Source organism: Rissa tridactyla, chromosome 6 (genome assembly GCF_028500815.1).
Source record: "Rissa tridactyla isolate bRisTri1 chromosome 6, bRisTri1.patW.cur.20221130, whole genome shotgun sequence".
NCBI classification, from domain to species: Eukaryota; Metazoa; Chordata; class Aves; order Charadriiformes; family Laridae; genus Rissa; species Rissa tridactyla.
In genome coordinates, this window is record NC_071471.1 from 69,322,681 (window position 1) to 69,346,614 (window position 23,934).

At 42.9% G+C, this 23,934-nt stretch overlaps 1 protein-coding gene across 2 annotated transcripts; it reads right to left on the reverse strand.

Moving 5' to 3' along the window:
- Positions 1-8,632: 8,632 nt before the first annotated feature.
- Positions 8,633-23,890, reverse strand: OAT (ornithine aminotransferase). Of its 2 annotated transcripts, none has more exons than XM_054204985.1 (10): positions 23,764-23,890; positions 20,164-20,390; positions 18,944-19,168; positions 18,722-18,817; positions 15,764-15,891; positions 13,549-13,671; positions 12,090-12,218; positions 10,948-11,061; positions 9,997-10,141; positions 8,633-9,026 (listed from the first exon to the last, which is right to left on the reverse strand). In XM_054204985.1, the coding sequence occupies exons 2-10, from the start codon at positions 20,360-20,362 to the stop codon at positions 8,866-8,868; spliced, it is 1,320 nt and encodes a 439-aa protein (XP_054060960.1). In that variant the 5' UTR covers positions 20,363-20,390; positions 23,764-23,890; the 3' UTR covers positions 8,633-8,865. The 2 variants fall into 2 exon arrangements, with proteins under 2 accessions (XP_054060960.1, XP_054060959.1); XM_054204984.1 differs by lacking the exon at positions 23,764-23,890 and adding an exon at positions 21,699-21,843.
- Between the last annotated feature and the right edge of the window lie 44 nt (positions 23,891-23,934).

Here is a 23,934-nt window from a genome sequence, read left to right on the forward strand (position 1 = left end):
GGTGGCAGCAAGCATACATTTGGAGAACCATCAGGAACACCTTGAGACTCTCCGGGAAAAATCTGACGACTGGCTTCCTCACCCACAAAGCTGAAAGCACCCGCGGGTGCACAGGGGGACCTGTCTCCCAGGGACGAAGCTCGTCCAGGTTGCCCAACGATGAGCTGTGCATCCCTGCGGCTCACACCTGTGGACATAAGTAGAATCATAGAATTGTCTAAGTTGGAAGGGACCTTTAAGATCATTGACTCCAACTATCAACCTAACACTGCCAAAACCACCACTAAACCATGTCCCTCAGCACCACGTCCACCCATCTCTTAAATACCCCCAGGGATGGTGGGGTAGGGGTAGCAGAGTAGGGGCATCAGAGCTTAGAAAGCCCTGTTACATGGTCCCAGTTCATCTCCACAGTGCCATGAAGAGCAGAGCTTTTCAAAACGATATTCGTGCATTAGCTCCTCCTCTAGCAAGAAGCAGAGAGAGGCCAACCTGCACCCACCTAATGTCTTTAATGATGCAGGTATCGTCCGCTACAAGTGTGGCAGCTGCAGAGGAACGCCTGCTCGATTTGGCTTTAATCTTGTTTTCATTTTTGTGCTCTTGAAGGTTAACTTCCGAGCTGGGAGCTCAAACCCGAGCTCTTTTGCCGAGAGCCCGTACCGCATGCAAATACCAGTCCCTTTCTCCCACTGCCTTTAACCTTGACGTGAAGGAACCGTTCCCGCTGACGAGCGAGGGAGGGATCAAGGCGAATATCAGCAAGGCCGCGGCTCTGTGTTTGTACTCCAACTGCCTGACATTTTTTGCCATCTAGACAATACAAAATGTCCTGATTACGTGGCTCGGGTCCCTGAGCACGCACAGCCTCCCCCAGGGAGAGAGCCAGCCTGGTGCAGGGACACGCAGGGACACGAAACGGTGCAATGCTTTTCATACAACAGCATCATTTTCTTTTGTCTGTCCTTTTTTCTTTTCCCTTTATAAGATTCTGCTTTGTACAACGCAAGTTTGCAACCCTGCGTGTCTATCATCGGCATCATGGACGTGAGGATTACTCGCATGATGGTATCGCTTAGATGCCAGAAGAGAAATCACGGTCCTGTCATGCCAGGCACAGGGCACCTTCAGAGACACTTGCTGGTGTCTCAGGAGCTTGTAGTCAGTCAACATGGTGGCAGAAGGAAAGCACCCACATTGTCCTTGTGTTATAGAGGGGGAAGGTGCTGCGGGATGTATCCTGCATGGAGCTGGGTCACCATGCGCAGGACACCGCAGTTCCTCGGCCACCAGCTCCCCAGCAGTGACCTGGGACTGTCCGTCACCCCCTTCCTCACCAGAGCAGCTAATGAAACATTAACTGCCAGGGACTCCCCGAGAGGAACTGACCATCAAATGGTTAACACTGTCCCACTCCTTGGGCCAAAGTCAGCAGCCAAGATTCAGAGTCTTTGGGGGCTTTTCTGAAGAGGAAATGGGAACAGAGCTGGGTACTCCTGCAGTGGTGTCCTGGCCGTGTGAACAATGTAACCTGGAATAAAGGCTGCTTTTCACACTCATCTGCTCCAACAAGGCTTCACCGACCCACCATGAGGACAGTCTGTATACAGTTACGGATCTGGAATAAAATACAACTAATAATTTTCTGCTAGATGTTTAGTCCGACTAAGATTTGTGTGTTAAACTACCAAAATACAGTACGTAAAGGTGGAGGTTTTGTCCTGCATCTATCTAGCACTTCATGGGAACACGCTCCTCCTGCACCCACCTGGGATGACAGAGCTGCCCGGTGCCTGCAGGGCTCACCCGGCCTTTGCTGTTCCAAAAGATGAGCAGTGACCATCAGGGAAGGTAGGAGCTGCCAGGTAAGCGGCAGCAGAAGGTGTGGTTGCTGGAGCACAGGGTAACAGCCGAAGCTTTCACGTGCTTTCTGCTTTCCCCAGCTGTCCTACCTCCATCAGGGTGGAAGTGAATGAAGGTCCTTTCTGGAGAAGCTGTGCTTTCCACACATCATTCAAAAATGCTTCCAAATTCCAAGTAATTCATATCTAATGATGTTTGTTTGTTGTTAAAAGGTAAGAGATGAAAAACTACAGAGGAATACTGGAAAACAGATGTTCTTGCCACAACAGGGAGACCTATAGCTGCTGCCGGTAGCAGTGGAAAGCGAAGCTCTCCTGGGCCTCTTATCACTCGATGGTCTAAAGACTTTCTGACTGTCGAGGAAACTCCCACAGCTGATAATTCCCCCAGCACAGCCCAAACTGCCAAACACCTTAACATATATTGACCAGGCATTGGCTATATTTCCGTATTTCCAGCAAACGAGGAGGGCTGGAGGGAATGATACGCCGCTGCCAGTCCTACCTGGACGCTCCATTCGAGCCGTGGTTTTATTTCTTACCAAAAACTAGGCTCTGGCACAACCCATCTAAGGCAGGGCAGCCTCAGAGCCTGCTGGAAATAGCTATGGCGGGCGGGGAACTGAGTGTTTAGAGGGTAAATTACCCCCTCTTACGCACAGTTCCTTGTGTTATTCCTATTCGAGGTGTATAATTGGGCCAGCTTTTCGCCGTTCTCATGTCACAGCTATTCCAAACGACTGTATGAGCTGGAGGATTAGGTCTCCCATGTGTCAGACCCCATGGAAGGGCTGGGAGTTCATCCAAGGTCCAGGCCTTTGTTTGGTTTACGCGTTGTGCAAAGGGTCAATACTCTTGAGGGGCTTTCTACGCAGCCTACATCATTGCAGATTAATAGGATTTTATACAGGAATGAGTAGGAGTTGCTTTCTACCCTTATTTATTTGGACTCGTGCCGATAACAGCCCGGGGATTTTCCAGACGGCACAGTCTCTGCTCAGATTTCTCCAAACAAGCCCCAGCAGACGGACAGAGAGCATCGAGGAGGGAAACAACGACCCGACGGGATTCGTTACGGTCGCGTCTTATCCGTGCCATGCTAGCACGCAGCACGCTGGGCGGCGGGGTGAAAACAGCCTGCCTCAAGGATGAACATAAAAGCACAATAACTTGCGTTAGAAAGAAAAAACAAAGGAGCATTTTAACCAGCAGTTCTTCCTCGACCCCCTGAGCAATCTGACCGCGCGGGGCTCAGAGAAGCCCCTCCACCTCCCCCAGCGTTTCCAGACGAACCAGTACGAAGTGTTACCACTTTCAAGCCTTTGGTGCAGATGCCAAGACCCCTTCCAAGAGAGGGTCAACACCGTAGTTTTGTCAGCTTTCTAGCAGGGTACTGCTAAGGATTTTTAATTGCTTAATAGTGCCGGTACCATTTTTTTTCTTGTCTGCTTTTCCTGCTGAGGGCTGCGTGGACGTTCAGCAAGACACCTCTTTTTACTGCACAAATACAGCAGCTCCAGCCGGTTAAGCCTCTTGCTCTGGATTGAAGCGCCGCAGGGAGGCCCAGGGAAAGCAGTTCCCCAGTTTAAAGAAATACGTAAAATTTTGTCTCAAACCTCCGCCTTCTGATTTGCTTTACTTCAGTGCCGTGAGAAGGAAAGCCTCTTTTTTTTTTTTTTTTCTTTTTTTCTCCTCCTTTCTCAGTTGTCCCTACCTCCCTATCAGTCATACGCTGCCAGCTATGAATTACTGGGCGTTTGCCACGCTAGAGATGATACAGGAATTCTTTTCACAATCCCCTTCACACAAGATTAGCCACAAGAGCGCACAGCGCAAGTTACGCGTTGAGATACTGCCCAGAGACGAGCCTGAAGTTTGTGGCACTCTTTTGTATTAGTAAAGCCCAAAAATCAAGCTCCCAGGAGTCACAAACTCCAAAAACTCTACACTTAGCAGAAGCTCTTAGCTTAAAGCTGAGCTTCTGGCTCCATCTGCTGCCGGAAAGATGGAAAAAATGGGAAGGGAACAAGAAGCAGCTCGAACCAAAACAAAACCAAAAAAAAAAAAAGGAAAAAGACACAACTAAAGCCTGTTTTTCTACTTAACTAATCCACTAACACTGCTGTCAAAAGACAAAGGAAACCGAGATTGCTTCATCATGGAAGCTTCTACCAGGTTCAAGACGTGCAGCTCTTTAGCAGGTCATGACCTATAGGCATTTGGGTCCTAGTAAGGGATCAATTTCAGTAATTTTTAACTTTAGAAAATACTGTTTAACGACATAAATTCATGTTTTTGCAGCTGAAAAGAAGCCTAGGTAAAGGACAATGTCATAAGCACCGTTCCCAAGACTGCCAGCAGGAAAAAAAAAAAAAAAAAGAGGGAAACGTACGTGGAATGTTTTCCTCTCTCCCCACTGTTCACTATGTTGCTCTTGCCTTTCAGTGTTTCGCATGGTGCCTTGAAATCTTGGTTTACATTTATCCATAAAGAGTAATTTTTTTTTTTTTTTTTTTGTGCCAGCATATGTATTCCATGATTTCATGCCAAAACCCACGCACGCTTCTCTTGCCAAGGGCACGGGCGCCCAGCACAAGTGGGCATTATTTGTACTGGAGCACTGCGTCCAGCTCTGGAACTCGCAGCACAAGGACATGGACCTGTTGGAGCGGGTCCAGAGGAGGCCACGGAGATGCTGAGAGGGCTGGAGCCCCTCTGCTGTGAGGACAGGCTGAGAGAGCTGGGGGGGTTCAGCCTGGAGAAGAGAAGGCTCCAAGGAGACCTTCAAGCCCCTTCCAGTACCTGAAGGGGCTTCAGGAGAGATGGGGAGGGGCTGTTTGCAAGGGCATGTAGCGACAGGACAAGGGGCAATGGTTTAAACTCGAGCAGGGCAGGTTTAGATTAGACATTAGGAAGTTCTTTACACCGAGGGTGGTGAGACACTGGCCCAGGTTGCCCAGAGAGGTGGTGGAGGCCCCATCCCTGGAGACATTCAAGGCCAGGCTGGACGAGGCTCTGAGCAACCTGATTGAGTTGAAGATGTCCCTGCTGACTGCAGGGGGTTGGACTAGATGGCCTTTAAAGGTCCCTTCCAACCCAACACATTCTATGATTCGATGATTATTTCTGCAAACAAAGTTTGCGGCAAAGCCGAGGGCTGCCCCGGGTGCCCGAGAAATGCTGCCAGGGCTCCGGGGGGCTGAGATTAACCTCCGCGGGTCTGCACTGAACGCAGAGTCACTATTCATTTAGAAAAGCATTTCATATACCCGACGCAAAGAAACATCAGAAGCTACTTCACAAAAATACGTGCGGGCAATATAATGGAGACAGATGAAGCCTTTGCAGCCAAGCTTAAAGCAACAATTCTGTGATTCTATGATTTTGTAGATACATACGTCTACCTTCAGAAAATTTTATTGCTGTATAGCTCTTGTTAAAGACACCCTCTGGACAGGCAATACAGATCTCTTTCAAGCACCACTTTAAACATAAATTTCAATTATAGCAGCAAAAAGCATCACCAAAGAACGGCCATTTCCACACTCTCATCTCTAACATAACGTAAGAAAAGCACTTAAGAAATATTGGGAAGGTGCAGAAAGGGCATTCTCTGAGCTTGCTTTTCTCAGTTCACCTCCCATAAAGTCATAACGCAAAAACCAAACTCATTGTGTTTTATGAAATGTCTTCTATATTTTCTTTGCGCATTTCAGTGTCTATATCACACTAATTTGTAAATTATTTTCATTTTGGCCGCCTTCAAATACAGCTTTGCTCAGGACTGGCATTGGGCAGAGCTATATACACTTGAGCAATAAGTGGAACAAGTACAAACCCGAAAGCACAGCATTTCTGGTGCTAAGTGGGTAAGGACACTTTAGTTGTCTACATTTTTTTGCTAATAAAAGCCCTGAAGAAAATGTCTAAGGCTAATTAAAATCCCAGACAACAAAAGCAGAGACTGATTTACGAGCACATTAGTCACACAAGCAGCTATATTTAAGTTTGAGGGGTTTAAGCGGTGTCACTGAAAACTGGCCAAATCCCAGTTCATGCTTGTGAGAAGACAGACAAAAACCACTTGCCCTGATAAAGCAAACCCTTCTTTTGCCCCCTCTTTCTCGAAACAGACACAAGATATCAAAGGCAGATGATCTTTCCGATAGCCTATGATTTTACGACTTTGCACACTAGAAGAGAAGCTTTGACATTTCCTTTGTCCATTCCAGCTCTTCCTGCTCTCTCACTGACAACCACCACGATGGCTTTTATTGTTGAAGCAGAGGTTAACGGGTGACAGGCTCGGTCTTTGGGAAGAGAAGTCCTGGGTTCCTGCCTTCACTGGCCACCTGAAACTCGTATTTAGGCTCTGAAGACGCCTACGATCGCTGGGGACTTGGTCATCCTCAACCCTGCCCCTGAATTTCTGAGCTGCTTCGGCAGGTACTACACATCTACCTTCCTCTCGCGGGTAGCTGGGGCCATGGGAACAATGCAGGGTCAAGAACAAGTCAGAGAACTTTCAGGTTAAAACAGAAAACTCCTCAATTACCCCATCATTAAATAAGGGTAATTTAGGATGACGGTTTTTGACTTGTCTTCAGAAAGGCTCTACCTACTTTGATTTTCATAAGCTTGCAAAGAAATTGGATTAATGAAGCAACCGTAAGATGAATAAAAAGCCCACAAATCAGTCAGCAATGGTTTGCTGTAGAAAAACAAAAAAAATATTTGTCAGTTCTGAACAGTCTTGGCCTAGTAAATCTGCAACCAGAAAGTGGGTTGGACAAGATTAGAACTTAAATTTAGAACTTAAATTTAGAACTTAAATTGATCACCGGAAGCCAGAGAAATATCCTCAGTAAGAGAGGATGAAAGTCACTAGACCAGACCACAGAATTTTACATGCACGTAATTCTTGCTTATTACACAAATAAAAAAATGGGAGGAAACCAGCTTCGAAGCTGTTCGTCGAAACAGTTTGCGCAAAATGGAGTCTGGGAGCACAGGCTGAGAGATAAAAATTATCTACTGCAGGAAAACCCAAGCCACAACACCGGGGCACAAACTCCAGCTCAGCAGGTAAACCATGGGAACCAGCCCGGCTCTGCTCAGCGCCAGGGAGGGCACGGCCGGAGCAGGGAATCACCGAACAGCAACAGAAAACGTTACCTCTCGGGAAAGAAATAGGATTTTAACTAGAGGAAGAGCAATGACTGAAACAGGAATGAGAATGAACTTTAAGTGTGTAAAAGGCCGTGGCATAGAAAAATAAGCTGTTCTCTGTGGCCTGGCAGACCTTATAAATGGGCAGCAAGAGAGACTGATGGAGAATACGGTAGGAGACTTGCTAACAGTCGGGACAGGGAAGCACTGAAATACAGCCAACAACTTTTGCCCTACGCCCTTTCAGGCAATTGGACAAACAATGGCATTGCTGTTACTTGGGCAGGGGAACAGATCTAATAATGGCCTTGCCAGGCCTCTTGCTCTACAAAAGTAAACTTCTGGGCTGGTAAGGATTTTTTAGGGTTTACCTTTTGGTCTCTGAAAAGACTCCAGGAAATGCTGTTTACATTATGGTTTCTTTCAGTTATTTCACTCCTTCCCAATCAGATTACACAAGCACAGCTTTCAGAAATGCCAAGCTTCCCAGGCAACACCTTTCTGCATTTTTTTCTTCTTATTCCTAAGACTAACAGTCACGGTGACACATTACCCCTTGCAACAATGAGGCCTTTCCAAACTGAAATCAGTCTCACTTCACCCACGGCAGATGATTACTCATTTTGACTCACCCAACGCAAGGTAAACGGTTCCGTGCCCCCAACCAGCAGGTCGGTTCGTTTCCATGAACTAAGTTGTCTTTTAAATACCACGGGATTATTTACCACTTCCAAATACAAACATGTGACTGCGTGTAACCCCTACGCTTGGCAAAGGGAACATTTTGCATTAACAGTGATTAATCGGGGTTTAGCCTCAGCTAAAACCAGCTCAGTTAAGAAATATGAAAAACCCTAGCAGAGGAATAGCAGCCAACTCCGCAACTTCAGACAGAATATTATATTGGCAGCGTCCAAAGGCACGTGCAGGAGCACTCACCCTGTAAAAAAGCACAGAAGCTGCCACCTAGAGATGGACAGAAACACATAGACTGCAAAGGCAGCACCTGCAGTGGCTCCAGAGGCAACTGCAAGTTTCTCTGTGGCTTGCTCTTTTTGAATACACTGTGTATTTTAGTTGCACATTAACATATTTTTTTTAACGCAAAGCATGTTTTAATATAAACATGCAGATTATACGAAGTTTTATAACAGTAAAAGCCGATCTAGATGCTTAGATCCGTTTTACAAGACTGCAAAACCAAATACTGAGACCAGGCTTGAAAAGAGCATCTCGTCATACAATCAAAATACTGTACGTGCAGAACACAACTCGATGCTTCTCGAGTTCACCAGCATAGCACCCAGTTTGTCAAACCTCCAGCGTTAGAAGCTTTTTCTAGCTATAAATGAGAAACAGAAATTAAACCACCCTACAGTGGCGTAGGGTGCTTCCACCCTACAGACATCTCACCAAGGGGCAAAAATGCCAAATGTGATATTTTGGAGAGTCGTATGAGAGTGCAAGACCACCCTCACTAAACTATATATATATAAATTACGCTTTAAACTTTGGCCAAGACTTTCAACAATTAAACAGATTTCTACAGATATCTCCCCTCAAACATTTTGACTTAACTGTTCAATAGGTACACGACTAGATGAACAGAACCTCACCACTTTATTTCCAAGTATTCCAAGATTGGAAGCTCTTTAAAATCATTCTTTATTGTCTTCAGAACCATTATAATTTAAAGACATAGCTACGGTTTAAGAGTTAAGTCCTCTTAGATAAAAAGAATGAGAGATGCTTGCTTCAAGAACAGGCCTTCATCGCACGTATTTCAACACACCGGCTTGGGTCAGTCAGCAGATACACTTTAAAAGCCACGTGTTCAGAAAGACAGAATGGTCTTATGAATGATTTCGATGCACTCTCTGATTTCATCCTCCTTAATCACAAGCGGTGGTGCCAGCCGAATGATATCACCGTGCGTAGGTTTGGCAAGAAGTCCGTTATCACGAAGCCGCAAACACACCTTCCAGGCATCGTAGTCTACAATTAAAGGAAAGAGAAAAAAAGACACTTAGACTACAGCAGGAAAAGTGGCACAACTGCAACACAGTTGTGGGGCCAGACTGCAAACTCCTTGCCATCTGGCAGTGAAAAGGTGAAGCGTGGTCACAAATGTAGCGGTCGCTTCTGAGCGCCTGAGCAACCCCCCAGAATTTGCAGGGAACATGCAAGACAGCTGCAAAACTGCAATTTGTCTGAAGGGACTCACAAGTTGGCCTCCAGCACACCAAGTTTTGCTCCTTCACAGCTGAGTGCTTGTCTAGATGTAGCAATACATTTAAAAAAGTGAACCGTGCAAAGGGGAAGTAAGAGAAGACCTGGACAGGACTTCAGACAAGGTTATATTTATGCCTGGATTTCAGTGCATCATGTGCATGTTTTAGGAAATTACACGTCCCTGCAGCACTTTGTCACTTAGCATATTCATGACAAAAATAATTGTCTGCTCTGGCTTATAAACTGTTTTCTGATATAATTCAGGGTGTTAATCCCTAGAAACTTGTTCTCAGTCATTAGTTTCTTCCTTCCAGGTACCCTCCTGTATTCACTGTACTCTTCTAACTATCCTGGAACAAATAACCTCAGCCAATCCTTCCATAATCCGACAGAAACTAGCTTTGCAGGTGTGGCCAGTTTTCTTCAGGTGAGGAGACAAAAGGGTATTTGTTACAAGCTAGATTCACCATCAGGTTTGAATATTATCAAATGATAAACGGATTCAAATAATTCAACAAAAAAAATCATTCAGACTTACTTAGCAAAAAAAAAAATCCCTATTTTTAATAGCACACAGTCGCTTGAGTAAGTTTTCAGTAGGTACCTACAGTACTATACCCAATATCAGAACCCAAACATGATGCCTATAAGCCACTTCCCTACTCCATTAAGATACTTTAAATTCAAACTGAAATGTATTTTTTCATGTTGTGCTTGATACCTTATTCCTTACCTTTGGTTTCCCGAATTACAATTGCATTTAAGAGTCCTTTTCCTCTTACAGAAGTTACAATATCAGACGGTGTCTTCATGAGCTCATTTCTTAGTATGTTACCCATTATTTCTGCATTTTTAGCCAAGTCTTCCTCTTCAATTACCTTAAGGGAAGCCAGATCTACAGTCAACCGACGGGCACTGCATTCGTTCTATGTACCATGCTGGAATGGATGACTAATGACATTACAATTGCTGAGATACAAATGCTTTGCATCCAAAGTGTCACTGCAAAGGCTGCATATCCAAGCAGATTAGTATTAAGCCTTTATTCCTTCATGTTTACAACAAACAATAATCTCTTTGAAATTTTATTCTAAATTAACTGCTTTTCGTTTGCCATTATTTACAAGTAAACAGTAAACCTCTGAAGACTCTCAATCTGTCCAGGTCCACATATTGGGTAATGATGAGGCTTTCTGAGTGACTTGCATTACGTGTAGTCAATTATGCAGTCACAGAATAATTAAAATGTGGACTCTGGACAAGACATTTTACTAGCTTCTCTTTGAGCTCCAGTAGCATGTATGTGTTATCAAGCTTACAGAGCAGCAGCCTCTGCAATACGGCGTAGTAAAATAAGCCAATTTAAAGATATCTTCGTGAAATCAGTGAAACTATTTTACCGAATTTACATAATTGCCCTGAAACTTCCCCTAGATAAATTTTATTTTGTCATTTAAGACAATAAGACCGTAAAATACACAGAAATTAGGACACATTTCCAGCAAAGAAAAGAATTTCCTTGGTGATCTATGCAAACAGTTAACGACTACCAATTTTCCATTGTTACTTAAAGCTATATTTCTACTTGTAGCAAAACAAATTGTATGATTGATTTAAGCAAAGATCACGTCAGTGTCACATCCTTTTTTCTCTGGAATCCAAATCTCTATGACAGCACACAAACCTCCAGTGCTGCCATTGCAACGCGGCAAGCTAATGGATTTCCTCCATATGTAGATCCATGTTCACCGGGCTTAATGGTCAGCATAACTTCATCATCACATAGTACTGCTGAGACCTAAAATGGAAAAGGCCAATAAAAAAAAAATTTAAACGAGGTTCAGTGCTTTTACATATATATTTAAAACAGTAAAGTTAAATCTCTCTGAAGCAAACTTTTCCTCAGGGCTCAGGAAAGGATAAAATTCAGCTTATGGCGATAAATTACATTTACTTTCCCAGCTCTGCAGAGAGGAGAGCATATCTGAAAATCACATAACAGCTTAATCCCTTAAATACACTTAGCTATACCGGTAACATGTAACATCTAACTACAGTTGAGGGGCACTTCTCCAAAATGAATATTATTTCAAGAGTTTAAGCTTCAATACTCTGTTTAACCACTCAGAAATAGCTTTAATCGACCACAATAGTTCAAGGCAGCTTGTAACTTCCAGCCTAATCAGCAGGAATTTAAGTCACTCTAAAAAGGACGAAATCAGTCACGCGGGCATGCCAAACAAGTGAAATAATGCCACTTGTTCAGAAAGAGTTTTATAATATATGTTAAATACACATTAGTATTTTTTTTCCTCTACAGGATTCATCTAGAAATTCATCACCGCAAGACTGTGATAAACTACTCTCCAGAGAGAGTACAAAAGACTAACCAGTAATTCCAGAATGAAAGGCTGACCACTGGACACTTATTATCCTGACGTGAAATAATATCAAACTGAAGAAAACAGATATACCAAATCTATTCAATTAATTGACAAGGGCCAAAACACACGAAAAACCAGCCCCCTGAGAGGATGGTATCGAATAACTTGCCACCTTAAGAAGTCAAGTATCAACCCAGGAAGTTCAAAATACTATATAGCCATGTAGCCATTTCGGCTAGAAATGTAACATTATGTATTCTGCTATTTTCTTACCTGTCTCTTACAGGTTGGACTATGTGCGTCATAAATCATAGTTAATCTTACAAACACCAATTTCCAAGCACAACCAACATCAGATTTGTTTGCCTTCCAACTAGTAGACTTTCAGTGTTAATTACTTAAAACTTGTTATTCAACAAACGGATGTTTCTTTGTTACTCACAGGATATAAGCCACCAGAAAGGGCCTTTCCAAGAAGAATTATATCAGGTCTCACATTTTCATGGTCAACAGCTAGCATTTTCCCCGTTCTGGCTAAACCAGTCTGTACTTCATCAGCAATAAACAGAACCTTCATAGAGACAAAAAGAAGAAAAATTCACACATAACAGAAGGACTTTCACGCCCATTCCTAACTCAATTCAAACAATATAGCAGAGGTGCACACAGTCAAATGAAAGGCTTTCCAGCTACACTACACCAAGTACCTGAAGGTACTTCCTTTACCTCCTCTAAACCTCCTGGAGACTTACATATTCTATGAAAAGTGAAACTACTAACAAGTGAGCCTACTGTCCCTCTCTCCGACATCTTCAGCATATTCTTTTCTGCATAAGGCAAACTCCCCATAGAGTGCGATTTCTAAAAAGCTTGGATTAGTCTGTCTTTATTCCCAGTGCATCGTTCATACACTGACCTTTGGAAGTTTCCAAAAAAATGCCATTTTAGCAACTCTGCAGGTCTTGTAGTCTGATGCCCAAGTGTCTAAATAACTCTGAGAACCTAAATCCAAGTTTTCCATCTTGTTTTCCTAAGCTGCACTACTGTCACGTAGTACTGTTTGTAAAATAGCTCTTATTTTTTTCTGAGAGGTAAGTATCACAGCAATCATGAAGACAACTTAATCAATCCTTCCTTTGAAGGTATAGAAGGATTTATGGGTAGCACCTGCAAATTAAGAATCAGAATTCTATTGGAACAGAGACCACTGATTTTTAAGTCAATCAGCCAACACCAAGGGAACAAAAAGCTGTACATCAGCAGACCTCTTTTTGTTTTCCTTACACTTGCAAAGGACGTGGCCTGAGTCTGTGGGAGAGGCTGAGCAAATTGGTCCTGGAATAGGAAGGCACCGCAGCACCACAGCCTGCTTGGGAGAACTGGCAGTACCCAAAGGCAACTGAAGGCCACGGAAATATCTACAAACACATCTTCCCACCCTTCCAGAGACACCGAATGCAAGTCGAATTCAGCGTGTCTTCACTAACAGAGAACAGAAATTATGGCTCTAACATTCTATTTTCAAAACTGAATGTTTCTTAGCAGAATTCAGGCAGGATATAATACTCAGAATAGGAGTCAAGAATGTGGTATGAAAGGGAATACGAAAAAGAAATTAAAATTTAAATTCATTTAAAATAAACGCAGTTTCAAGAACATTCATAGAAACTTAAACTGGCGACAGTAGTAAGAAATAACGAAAAATGTACACTGCTAACAAGTACTTCCTGGTAAGGTATTGCCAGGAAATACAAGAAGTATCCCTACCCTATTCCACTGAAAGAAAAGGAAATTACGAAGTAGTATATAAAGTCCTGTATCTTGCATACCAGGATGACCTTACGAGATATATAAACACAGTGTGTAATGTTTAAGCCACCTTGTTATAGCGAATTCCTTACATTGTGTTTTGTGCAGAGGTCCCGCACTCCTGTGAGATAACCTTTGTCAGGAACAACCACACCTGCTTCACCTTGAATTGGTTCAACCATGAAAGCTGCTACGTTGGGATCTTGAAGGGCCCGCTGTAAAAATGGACATATGGACAGGAAAGAAAACGAAAAAGCTTTTACTCAGGCGAAATTTAGAAAATACGGAGATGAACACATGTAGCTCTAATCCTGGTGTTCTACCTCAAATGACGATAATAGTAATTATGTCAGGAAGTTATCCCCAAGTGCCATTTCAGTGCCAACACAGAAGCCTATGTCACTATTTGCCTTGAAAAATCAGCTGGGTGTGCTTGCTTGGGAAATTACAAATCTTAAAAATTGCAAACCCAGATAAACAGATTATCAGATCAGTTCATAAACTGCCTCAGAAATACACTCAGTTTTGCATTACCCCATCCAAGACAAACAATTGCTCAACGCTTCCCCAGTTTGTCTCAAACAAAAAAGAATGGAGCCTCTCCAGAACGATTTTGTCACCTTAAAGCAAAGTCCACAGCTACGCTCTTGCACCATCAAGTTCTAAAAGGTTTAGAAGTCCACAAGACTCAAGAGATACAATGATTCCCAGCATGAACTTACTGCAGCTTTTCTCAATATTGCCCCATGAACAAAACTAATTCACTTATCAGTCTGATGGACGTGGATCTAAGTTTCAGGTCCCCAGAGTGCATTCAAAGCCTCCATAAAGTTGGCTGAAAGCTACTAAATGCTTACAGAGCTTTCACAATGGGCAGCCCTATGTAGGTTCAAATCTGAGCAAGCTTTTCCGCACTGCAACTATAATACACTGAGAGACCTTTACTTCCCCTCACCAAACTCCTTGGAGGCGAGCATCTCTGTCCTAGGAACCCTCCAATCTCCACAGCTGACTCACTTGTACTAAACAGACCCAACAGGCACAGAGGCCTAACTAACTTGTCACTCATGGAGATGATGTACCCAGATGATGGAAAAGTGGTAATGACAATGTTCTTAGCACTTCAGGACTATCTGTGTTTGGCTGGAACTCACTTTCCTCCCAAGTCCAGCACCCTATGGCTGCCATCAAGCACCATCTACACTTTAATCATGGAATCATAGAATGGTTTAGGTTGGAAGGGACCTGAAAGATCATCTAGTTCCAACCCCCCTGCCACGGACAGGGACACCTCCCACCAGACCAGGTTGCTCCAAGCCCCGTCCAGCCTGGCCTTGAACCCCTCCAGGGATGGGGCAGCCACAGCTTCTCTGGGCAACCTGGGCCAGGGGCTCACCACCCTCACAGGAAAAAATTTCTTCCAGATATCTAATCTAAATCTCCCTTCTTTCAGTTTATCTAATCTACATCTCCCTTCTTTCAGTTTAAAACCATTACCCTAGTCCTGTCATTACACTCCCTCAACAAGAGTCCCCCCCCAGCTTTCTATAGGCCCTTTAGGGACTGGAAGGGGCTACAAGGTTTCCCCGGAACCTTCTCTCCTCCAGGCTGAACATCCCCAACTCTCTCAGCCTGTCCTCATAGCGGAGGTGCTCCAGCCCTCGGAGCATCTTTGTGGCCCTCCTAATACCTAAGCCCACATTATGAGTGTGGTAAATTTTAGACTAATCAAGGTCAACCCTCCCCAACAGCTTGACAGGATGCATCTCAGAAAACCCAGGGAAACGCAGAATCTCTGGCGTTTCAGCAGCTTAAGCAAAACACCAGCCTAACATGGTTTTAAGGGTGCTGTGAAACTGAAAAGACTTGTTTGTGACTACAGTGAATCCCAGTCATCTGGTCATTGAAGAACGCACAGTATTTCTGAGAAAGCTAGGTAAAGATATCAGTTTCAGAATCCCAAGTCCTGACTGTGGAATGTATGTTACTGATCTGAATTCCCTTACAGTTTATCTGCTGTTCTTCTTTTGTACCTTGAACACCTTAGTGACATGGGAAATGAAACAGATAGTGTGTTTTTTCTTTTTATATTCTAAAGCAAAACTGAAAATTAAAACCAAAGCAGAATTTACACACATTTCCTATATGTAATTATAACACACATATTTCTCATATATGTCTAGATACATATATCTTCATGTCAAAGTGCATGTTTGAAAGGATAAACTTCTGATTTTCCTGCCTTGCTATTTACCAAAGAGACACTGCAAAATGACTTATTACAAGAGAACAAAAATCATCAAATACCTCAAGAGCTGGTAGGTCATTGTATGGGATCAGCTCAAAACCTGGCATAAAGGGTCCAAATCCGTCGTAGCTGGATGGGTCGGTAGAACTAGAGATAGCAGACATGGTTCTGCCCCAGAAGTTGCCAGCTAAAAAAAAGAGGGGGATTGTTACAAAACTGACTAAGAGCCAGAACACTTTATAGGACATCATACTTTCCATTTGGTAATGCATTTTAAGAGTTGTCTAACATGAGAATGTTAACATCCTTCTGTTGATTGTTAGCATTTTACGTTGATGCCATAAATACATTGTGTTGCTATATCAAAAGCACATGTCAAAAATGAAAGAAAATTATACTGTAAGACCTGGCAAGCATACAAAATAATTTCCATAAGCTTTGTTCATAGTCTGAAAAATTGAAAATAACTCAGGAAGATAATATCTTTTTAAGGAAGATGTATGGCTTTTACATAAATATTACTCATTAAATGCAGGGGAAAAAGTAAACACCACCCAGAATTTAGGTCCTAAAATTAAAGCTGCCAGTAAGCCTAAATAAAAAATATATTTCTGTGCATTTCAAAGTTCTAGGTGAATCCATTGGTACCATAAAAATATTGTGACATTGCACTATTTCATGTAGAAACATCAGTTGAAATGTCTAGGAACCAACTACCGCCAAGACTATGATATATTCATTTTAGTATTTCAGTTAAATCAACATACTCACAGCTAATCACTAATTAGGTGTTTAAAAAGACCAAGGAAGATTAAGGGTTCACCACCTTCACAGCATTACAAGCCGTTTCTTTCTTTTCACCACCAATTTCTTTGTGTAACTGTGATCCTATGGGCAGAGGATGTTCTCAATCGGCAGGAAATCCTGAAGCCAATTATTACTGATGTGGCCAGCTCTAGGCATCCCTTCCTTCTAATGGCCAATGTAAATAGCATTACACCGTTCACCATAGCAATGCCTCCTAGGAGAACAATCCCTGCCAGGCTTTGCTGACTCACACGCTTATCACCTCCAGGTTATGTTAGTGCAACCGCCTGTAGCCTGAAACAAAGCCCTGAAGACTGAATTACAGGAAGCAGAACGGTCTGTCTGCTGATGGCAGGCTGTCTCCACCTTCCCACTCCAGTCTCCTGGCTCACTGTCAAGCACAGAATCTACCTCAGGTTCTCTGGACTGATGTTTAAACATTTTGCGTTCTGACCCTATCTACCCAAAAGAGCTTTTTTGCTGCCAAAACGCTGGCTTCTGATAAGAGGAATATTATTATTTTGTTCCAACTACTTGGCACATAATTAAATATTGTGGTTAAGGAAAAGGGGGATCATAAAAATGGAGAGCATACGCAGTTTATCAAGATGAGAAAGCACTTACTAGAAGTTAATTGACTAAAGAACAAACCAAAATATTTACGGAAGAGAAAGAGGGAGAAATATATTTGTTCAAAGAATTCCTGGAAGAAAAAACCCCAAACTATCTAATCTAATGAGTCCTAGAAACAATAATGCCGTATTCGACTATGAATTTCAATTTATAAATGCTGTCTAATGACAGTTTATGGTTCAGCTATTATATGTACCAAAAGCCAAAACCAGTATTTGTAGTTGTGGCAATTAAAAAAAAAAAGTCAATATTTAAGTAGTAACCTTTATTCTGGAAGATTTTATAAAATACAGAACCACTGAACAACATTAGAATTGACAAAAATACTTCACCTATAACCGAAGAATACCAAACGTAAGTTATTTGAATTAAACATAGTTTTATTTTTTTTAGCAAAGCACAATAGCCTCTTCAGGGGCAGGTAACTTTTCCCTGTTACAGAGCCAAGCAGAGCAGGCAGACGAAGGGAGGAAGCACACCACATATATTAGCAGGACATTGCAGGGCTCCGTATTTACACTAACAACACTGCTTTTACCATCATTGTACGATCAAGGCTACAATATGGCTTTACTGGGTTAATGCCAACTTCTGGAAGACCTTAAGAATGCAGAAGAAAACCAGTGGCAGGGAAAGCCTAAGAGGGAAGCAGGTTTAACCCAAATGTGGAATCTATGAGGAGGTTGGCAGTAATTTGAGGAATGAATTCAAGAGAAAGGTATATAAAAAACAACCAATTAGGAATATAAAGATATTGCACTTCAACACCCAAGCAGCGGTTAAAAGAGCATGGAGGACAGAGTGTACTCTCCATGTGACTTCAGGGAGCCACTCATCAATTTTTGACAACTAAAAAGGTTAAGTAGTACAAATAACGTCCACTTTATATATTCAATTGCCGTTTTAAAGCTTTATAAACCACCGTATTAACAATGGTTTCCTTCCTGGATTTAAGGTCATTGTTGCATTTCCCTTGCGAAACCAAACATTACCAGCTCAACTATCCTCACTGCCTCTTGATGCATACACCTCCACAAGGGAGAGGATCTGAAATTGATTTGTCATAGGAATTATATTTGTATCTCTTGCTTTTACAATCACTTCTGTTAAGATCACATGCTTTTCTTAAAGGACATTACATTTTTTAAAAAGTTTATAATTGATTATAACTATTTAAGTTTAAAATCAAATAGCCAGAAGCATTTGCAGAATATATTGTCAACACAATATTTTAAAGACTGAACTTCACAATTTAGAAGGAAGCACTTAGAGAACCTTAAGGTCCTGCAAAGACTGTTGTAGCCACAACAGTAGGTTTTTCATGAAAATCAGCCCCAGCAGATATGCGAGTACACTCACATGTACGCAAGTACATGTACGCAAGTAACATACACTTGTTAATAGGTTGAGATCTTAGCTTATATTATTAAAATGTCAAAGGCTACAGAGACCTTCTGAAACATTAAGAATACTGCAAAGTGATCACTACAGCTATAGGAGAGAAGAGAGTGCTACAGCCAATGTCTGGAGTTCTCTTCCTCCTCAATACCTCAACTCGTAACACGTACTTTACATACCTGCAAAAATAATTTTTGCTTTGTATTTTGGAATTCCTTTCACAACGTATGCCCATTTCCGAGCCAATTTACAGGCAGTTTCTCCAGCTTCCACTCCTAAAACATAAAGCGATACCATTATCACACTTGTACATGAGACAGGCCGTTGATGCAGTACCAAATGTTACCAAACCACTGGATCTCACAGCCAAAAAATAAAATGGAAATATATTTTTTTTTTACCTGTGTTCATTGGAAGAACTTTGTTATAATTGAACATCTTGGTGACAAGCTCCTCATATTCACCAAGTACATCATTGTAGAATGCTCTGGATGTAAGGGTGAGTTTTTCAGACTGAGCTTTCAGAGCATTCACGATCTTTGGGTGACAGTGGCCTTGATTAACAGCACTGTAAGCACTCAGAAAGTCAAAATACTTTCTACCTTCAACATCCCACACATAAACACCTGGGAAAACAAAGGTATGGTCAATACGCAAAATAAAAGACATGAGATGAATACTACATGGTATAAGATCAAAGCTACAACACAGCCTGGTCAAAGAGAAATGATATTCTCGCTGTTCCTTAGGGCATACCTGAAATGCCCTCTAACTAGAAAATAATCACTTGACAAGGAGAGCATGAGCAACAAACTACTACAGTACAAATAAATGCCTAATGAGGAATCAAGAAAAGAAGCATTTCCCATATAAAGCTGCCATTATACTAAATTAGTAAGCAATATCAGAAAATTACTTTCCCTCCAAGTCCTTCTTTTGGGTACTAAAAAGCGGGCAGAGAATACTTTTTGTAAGAGAATTGGTAAGAATTGGAGGTTATAGAAGAAAGAACAAAACCAACAGAACCCAAATAGTCTCAAAACTTAAGAGACTGACAGCTCTGAGCTGTCAAAACGTGTACTGATAAAGAAAAACTAGTGGATCACTACACTGACAGCATTTCAATATAACCTCAGAGAATTTAACCTGCAGAGCACAAAAGCCCCTTAAACACAATTAAAGACCAGAGTAAATTTAAATTAAGCAATAATGCAGGAACAGTACACAAGGACTTAAATAGGGTTCCAATGCACCTTTTCATGTTCACATTGACATTAAACCTCTCCACACAAGGTAACAGAAGAAACAAAGTTACTTGAAACTTGCCTGCTGAGTTACTCTGAATTATGAAGATTATCAGAATTTAGACCTCTATTTAGATAAATCATTTTAGAGAGACTACAGTTTTATCAGGCAGCCTTATGCATAATGATCCATTTCTCTAACCAGCAATTAGCTGTCTTTATTTCATTAATTATCTGAGTCCCACTCACCCCCCAAAAAAAAACCCAAAGGTTTGGAAACTGATTTGGAAATAGGTCAAAACCATTATGCCATGATCCCATCCCATCTACACACACACATCCCAGCTACGCCACCCAGGGAGACCTAAATGAAATACCTTTTCCTCTTTCCAGAGCAACAGGTAGTGGGTGATAATTGTGGGCACCATATTTAGCCTCCCGTTCAAATATGAAATCAGAGGATGGAGGTCCTTGAACGGTTTTTTTGGTAGCAACTGAGGTAGCAGAACTCAGTGAGGCGTGAACACCTCGACAGAGAACAGCAATGCTCTGAGAGCGGGTGAGCTTGGAAAACATTATTGACTTCAGGTATGCCGTTATAGATCTGGGGAAAGGAAAGAAAAAAAAATAAGTTAATAATTATCACTAAGAACGCTTCAGAAGAAATGTGTGACGCAATTGAAGTGTCTTTACCGCCAGGATTACAGGTTTCTCAGCTCTTTTGCAATTCAATCAAGAAAGTTTATACGAAGTATAAATGAATGCGGTACTAACTTCAAATAAGTATTTTTTTTTCTATTTTAACATACACTCACAGAAAGAAAGAAAACTAAAATGTGTGACTCACCAAGCCTATGAACTAGTCACATAATTTTTCCTATATGTGTTCCTTTTTCCATTGTGCCTTAAATTGTGACTAAATTTATTACTATAAACTACAATAAGAAAGTTAAGTTTATCAAACTTCTTGTGCTATTGAAATGCCTTTTGTCTAACAAAGATTTCCATGAGACAAATCCTGTCACAAAATCAGAAAGTAAATAATATAATACTGGAAAGAAGCAAACCTGACCCAAATAATGTTTAGCTGATACTACTATCAAATTTGACCAAGGATTGATTAGTTTTAACGGAGGTCAGCTTGAAGAAGCAAAATTTGTGACTTTTTATATAAATTGCATTCTTGATTTTAAAATGTTGCCACCTACACATAAAGCATTCAGTGGCATTTTAAGACCATCAAAAAATAGACGAAAAGTAATAGCATGTCAGATATTAAAAATCATTGTAGCACCCTGTATTTTTGTAGTAAAACTCAGTGATTTTTCCCTGAATATATAATCTTGTACTGCTGTGTAAGGATAACCTGAGGGTAGAATTTCATGAGACAAATGCATTTCCTCCCTGTTTTCACCTCCGTCAATGTAAAGATATGTCCCAGAGGAGGGAAACCGAGTTGGTGTTTTAAAAGCAGCTGAAGCAAGCTCTCCTCGCAGCACCGAGTACTGGGGACGGCCAAGAGCCACAAGCAAACAATGATCGCTTTAGCAAGATCAAGAGTTCTCAAAGCTCGAGTTTCTAATCTTGCAGAACATCACACTTATAAACTGGCCCAAAAGGAAGATCACAGATTACAATGACGGGTACTCTGACTATCAAATGCAGCCTCCTTTGTAATGTACTCCATAGCAAACTGAAGAGCTAAGTAACCTTGACATTGCTGCACTACCTTAACAACAAAAGAATACTGTAAAACATAAACAAAATATACTTACTATATATCAACTAGAGACTGGAGGGGTGGTTTACACAAGGGTGTTGTTATTTCAAGCTGCTTGCAGAGACAGAATTATTAAGTCACCTGTTTATTCTAAATTTATTTTGGAAAAGGTCTGCACACTGGATGTGTCACCTTAAACAGAGAGGCATTTCTTTCGGAGGACTCCTCGCATATTACATTGCTGCTCCTCACTTCTCAGCAGAGCCAGAAGACTACTTTCTGCATCTACCAAAACCCAAGTCTTTCGGAAGAGTCGATAGTCTGCATTTCAGCAAGAGATGAACAGCAGCTTCACAGCTCTGGGCATTTCACCAGCTATCATCGATGCCGTTAAATATTAGCCATTTGTGTTAATACTTTTCAAGGCTGTTATTCAAAGATTTTGCAAATAAAAATGACAAATACTTCTCTTTGCAAGAATAATTTTTGACAGAAACTCAGCTCGGCTGCATCACTCAAAATTACAACTTGCTTAACTCCTAAAATTTAATTGGTCTGTGACGTCCTGGCCCCTGACACGCCTCCATGGCAGAGCAGCTAGTTCTACCACAAGCTTCGATGTTTTTGGAGATCTTCCAGACATTCCTGAATTGAAAGCTGTAAAAAAATGAAACTCTCATCTGCCCTCTATCAGAGAGCTACCTTTCTGCTTGAAGAATTACAGACCACCAATTGAAGGATCTTCTTTTAGTTCTTTCGGGTTGAAAAATATTGATCAGAAATTTTTAAAAGAGCTTTCCCCGCCATGAGGAGAAATGCCCTGTAAACTATGCTATGTGAGGCCACATGATTTTAGCCAAGGTGTGGGAGAATACACAGAGTAGGGCTTAATGAAGCTGAGAATTATGGATGCATCTGTAGTTAAAAGGTGAAGAAAAATCTGCTTTTCATAATCAGCGAGACAAGATGAACTGAAGTTTCAGGAAAGAGGAGGGGCACAGTAACGGGAGAAAAAAAAAAAAAGAAAAAAAAACAAAATGGAAAAAAAACAAACTGTGAGGAAGTGAGAACCAACTGTGAGGAAGTGAGAAATATGATCATGCCCCGCAGCATGCAGTACCGGACTCAGAAGCCAGGGCATTTCACCAAGTGGAAAAGGTCTTGCATCAGAATAGAAAAGCTACTCAAAGCACAGCTGTAAAACATACTTGAACAACTTTGCTCAACTGTTGAGCAAGAACATCCAGACAAGAGCACTGCGCCTGCAGACCTCACAGATAAACTGAATGGTTGTATGAACCGAATTCCTGACGTACACTGAAATACAACGCAAGGTAAATGGCATATATTATCAAATACATGAAAAACAGTCAGATTCATGTTGATACAGCACAGATTCATAGTTGATACAGCTGTCATAGTGCGGCCTTTACCAACTGAATACAAAGGGGGTGAATGTTCAAGAGGACAAGCTACAGCAGGAGAGATATTAGTCTGCACATGCCAAACGACCTTTTCAGACTAGCTCCACATCAGAAACAGCTCAGAATCACAGAATGGTAGGGGTTGGCAGGGACCTCTGGAGATCACCTAGTCCAACCCCCTGCCAGAGCAGGGTCACCCAGAGCAGGTGGCACAGGAACGCATCCAGGCGGGTTTGGAATGTCTCCAGAGACGGAGACTCCACCACCTCTCTGGGCAGCCTGTGCCAGGGCTCTGCCACCCTCAAAGGGTACCCTCAGGACCTAGGCCGGCAGACAAGAAAGAGCACGAAACCCCGCAGTGAAATACCAGCCGCCTCTCTCCATTCCCTGGCCAAGGCCAAGGCAAATATGGCATCCTCGGGACACCACCACGGACGGGAGTAGGGCTGACAAGAGGCAGAGAGGAGAGAGGTGACTCTGGCGGCCTGGCCTGCGCCCCCCTCGGGGCCAGGCTGTCGCACCCCCGGCCCCCCGCACAGCCATACCGCCTGGGGACGGGGGGTGCGGGCAGGCGGCGGCCCCGCTGGGGCTCAAGCCCTCCCTGCGGCCCGGCGCTCCAGGGAGGCAGCCGCCGGGGGGCAGCCCGGCCCCTCCTGTTGCCTTGGCGACGGGGCCTGCTGCGGCCTTGCCCGCACCGCCGGCCTCACCCGCACCACCGCGGGCCGGAACCCGGGGCGAGGCCATCCCGCGGGAGGAGACAGGAATGGCCCCCGCCGGCCGGGGCGGGGCGGGGCGGTGCGGAGCGGGCCGAGGCGCCCCCATCGCGCTGTTACCTGCCGGTCGCTGCCGTTGCTACTGCTGCTTCTCGGCCCGGAGCCCGCGGCGAAGAGGCGGAGGCGGCCCGCGGCAGCTGTCACCGCTCCTCGCTCCGCGCCACGGCCCGCCCACGCCCCGCCGCCGCCGCCGCCGCCGATTGGCTACCGCCGCAGATCGGCCGCCTCCGC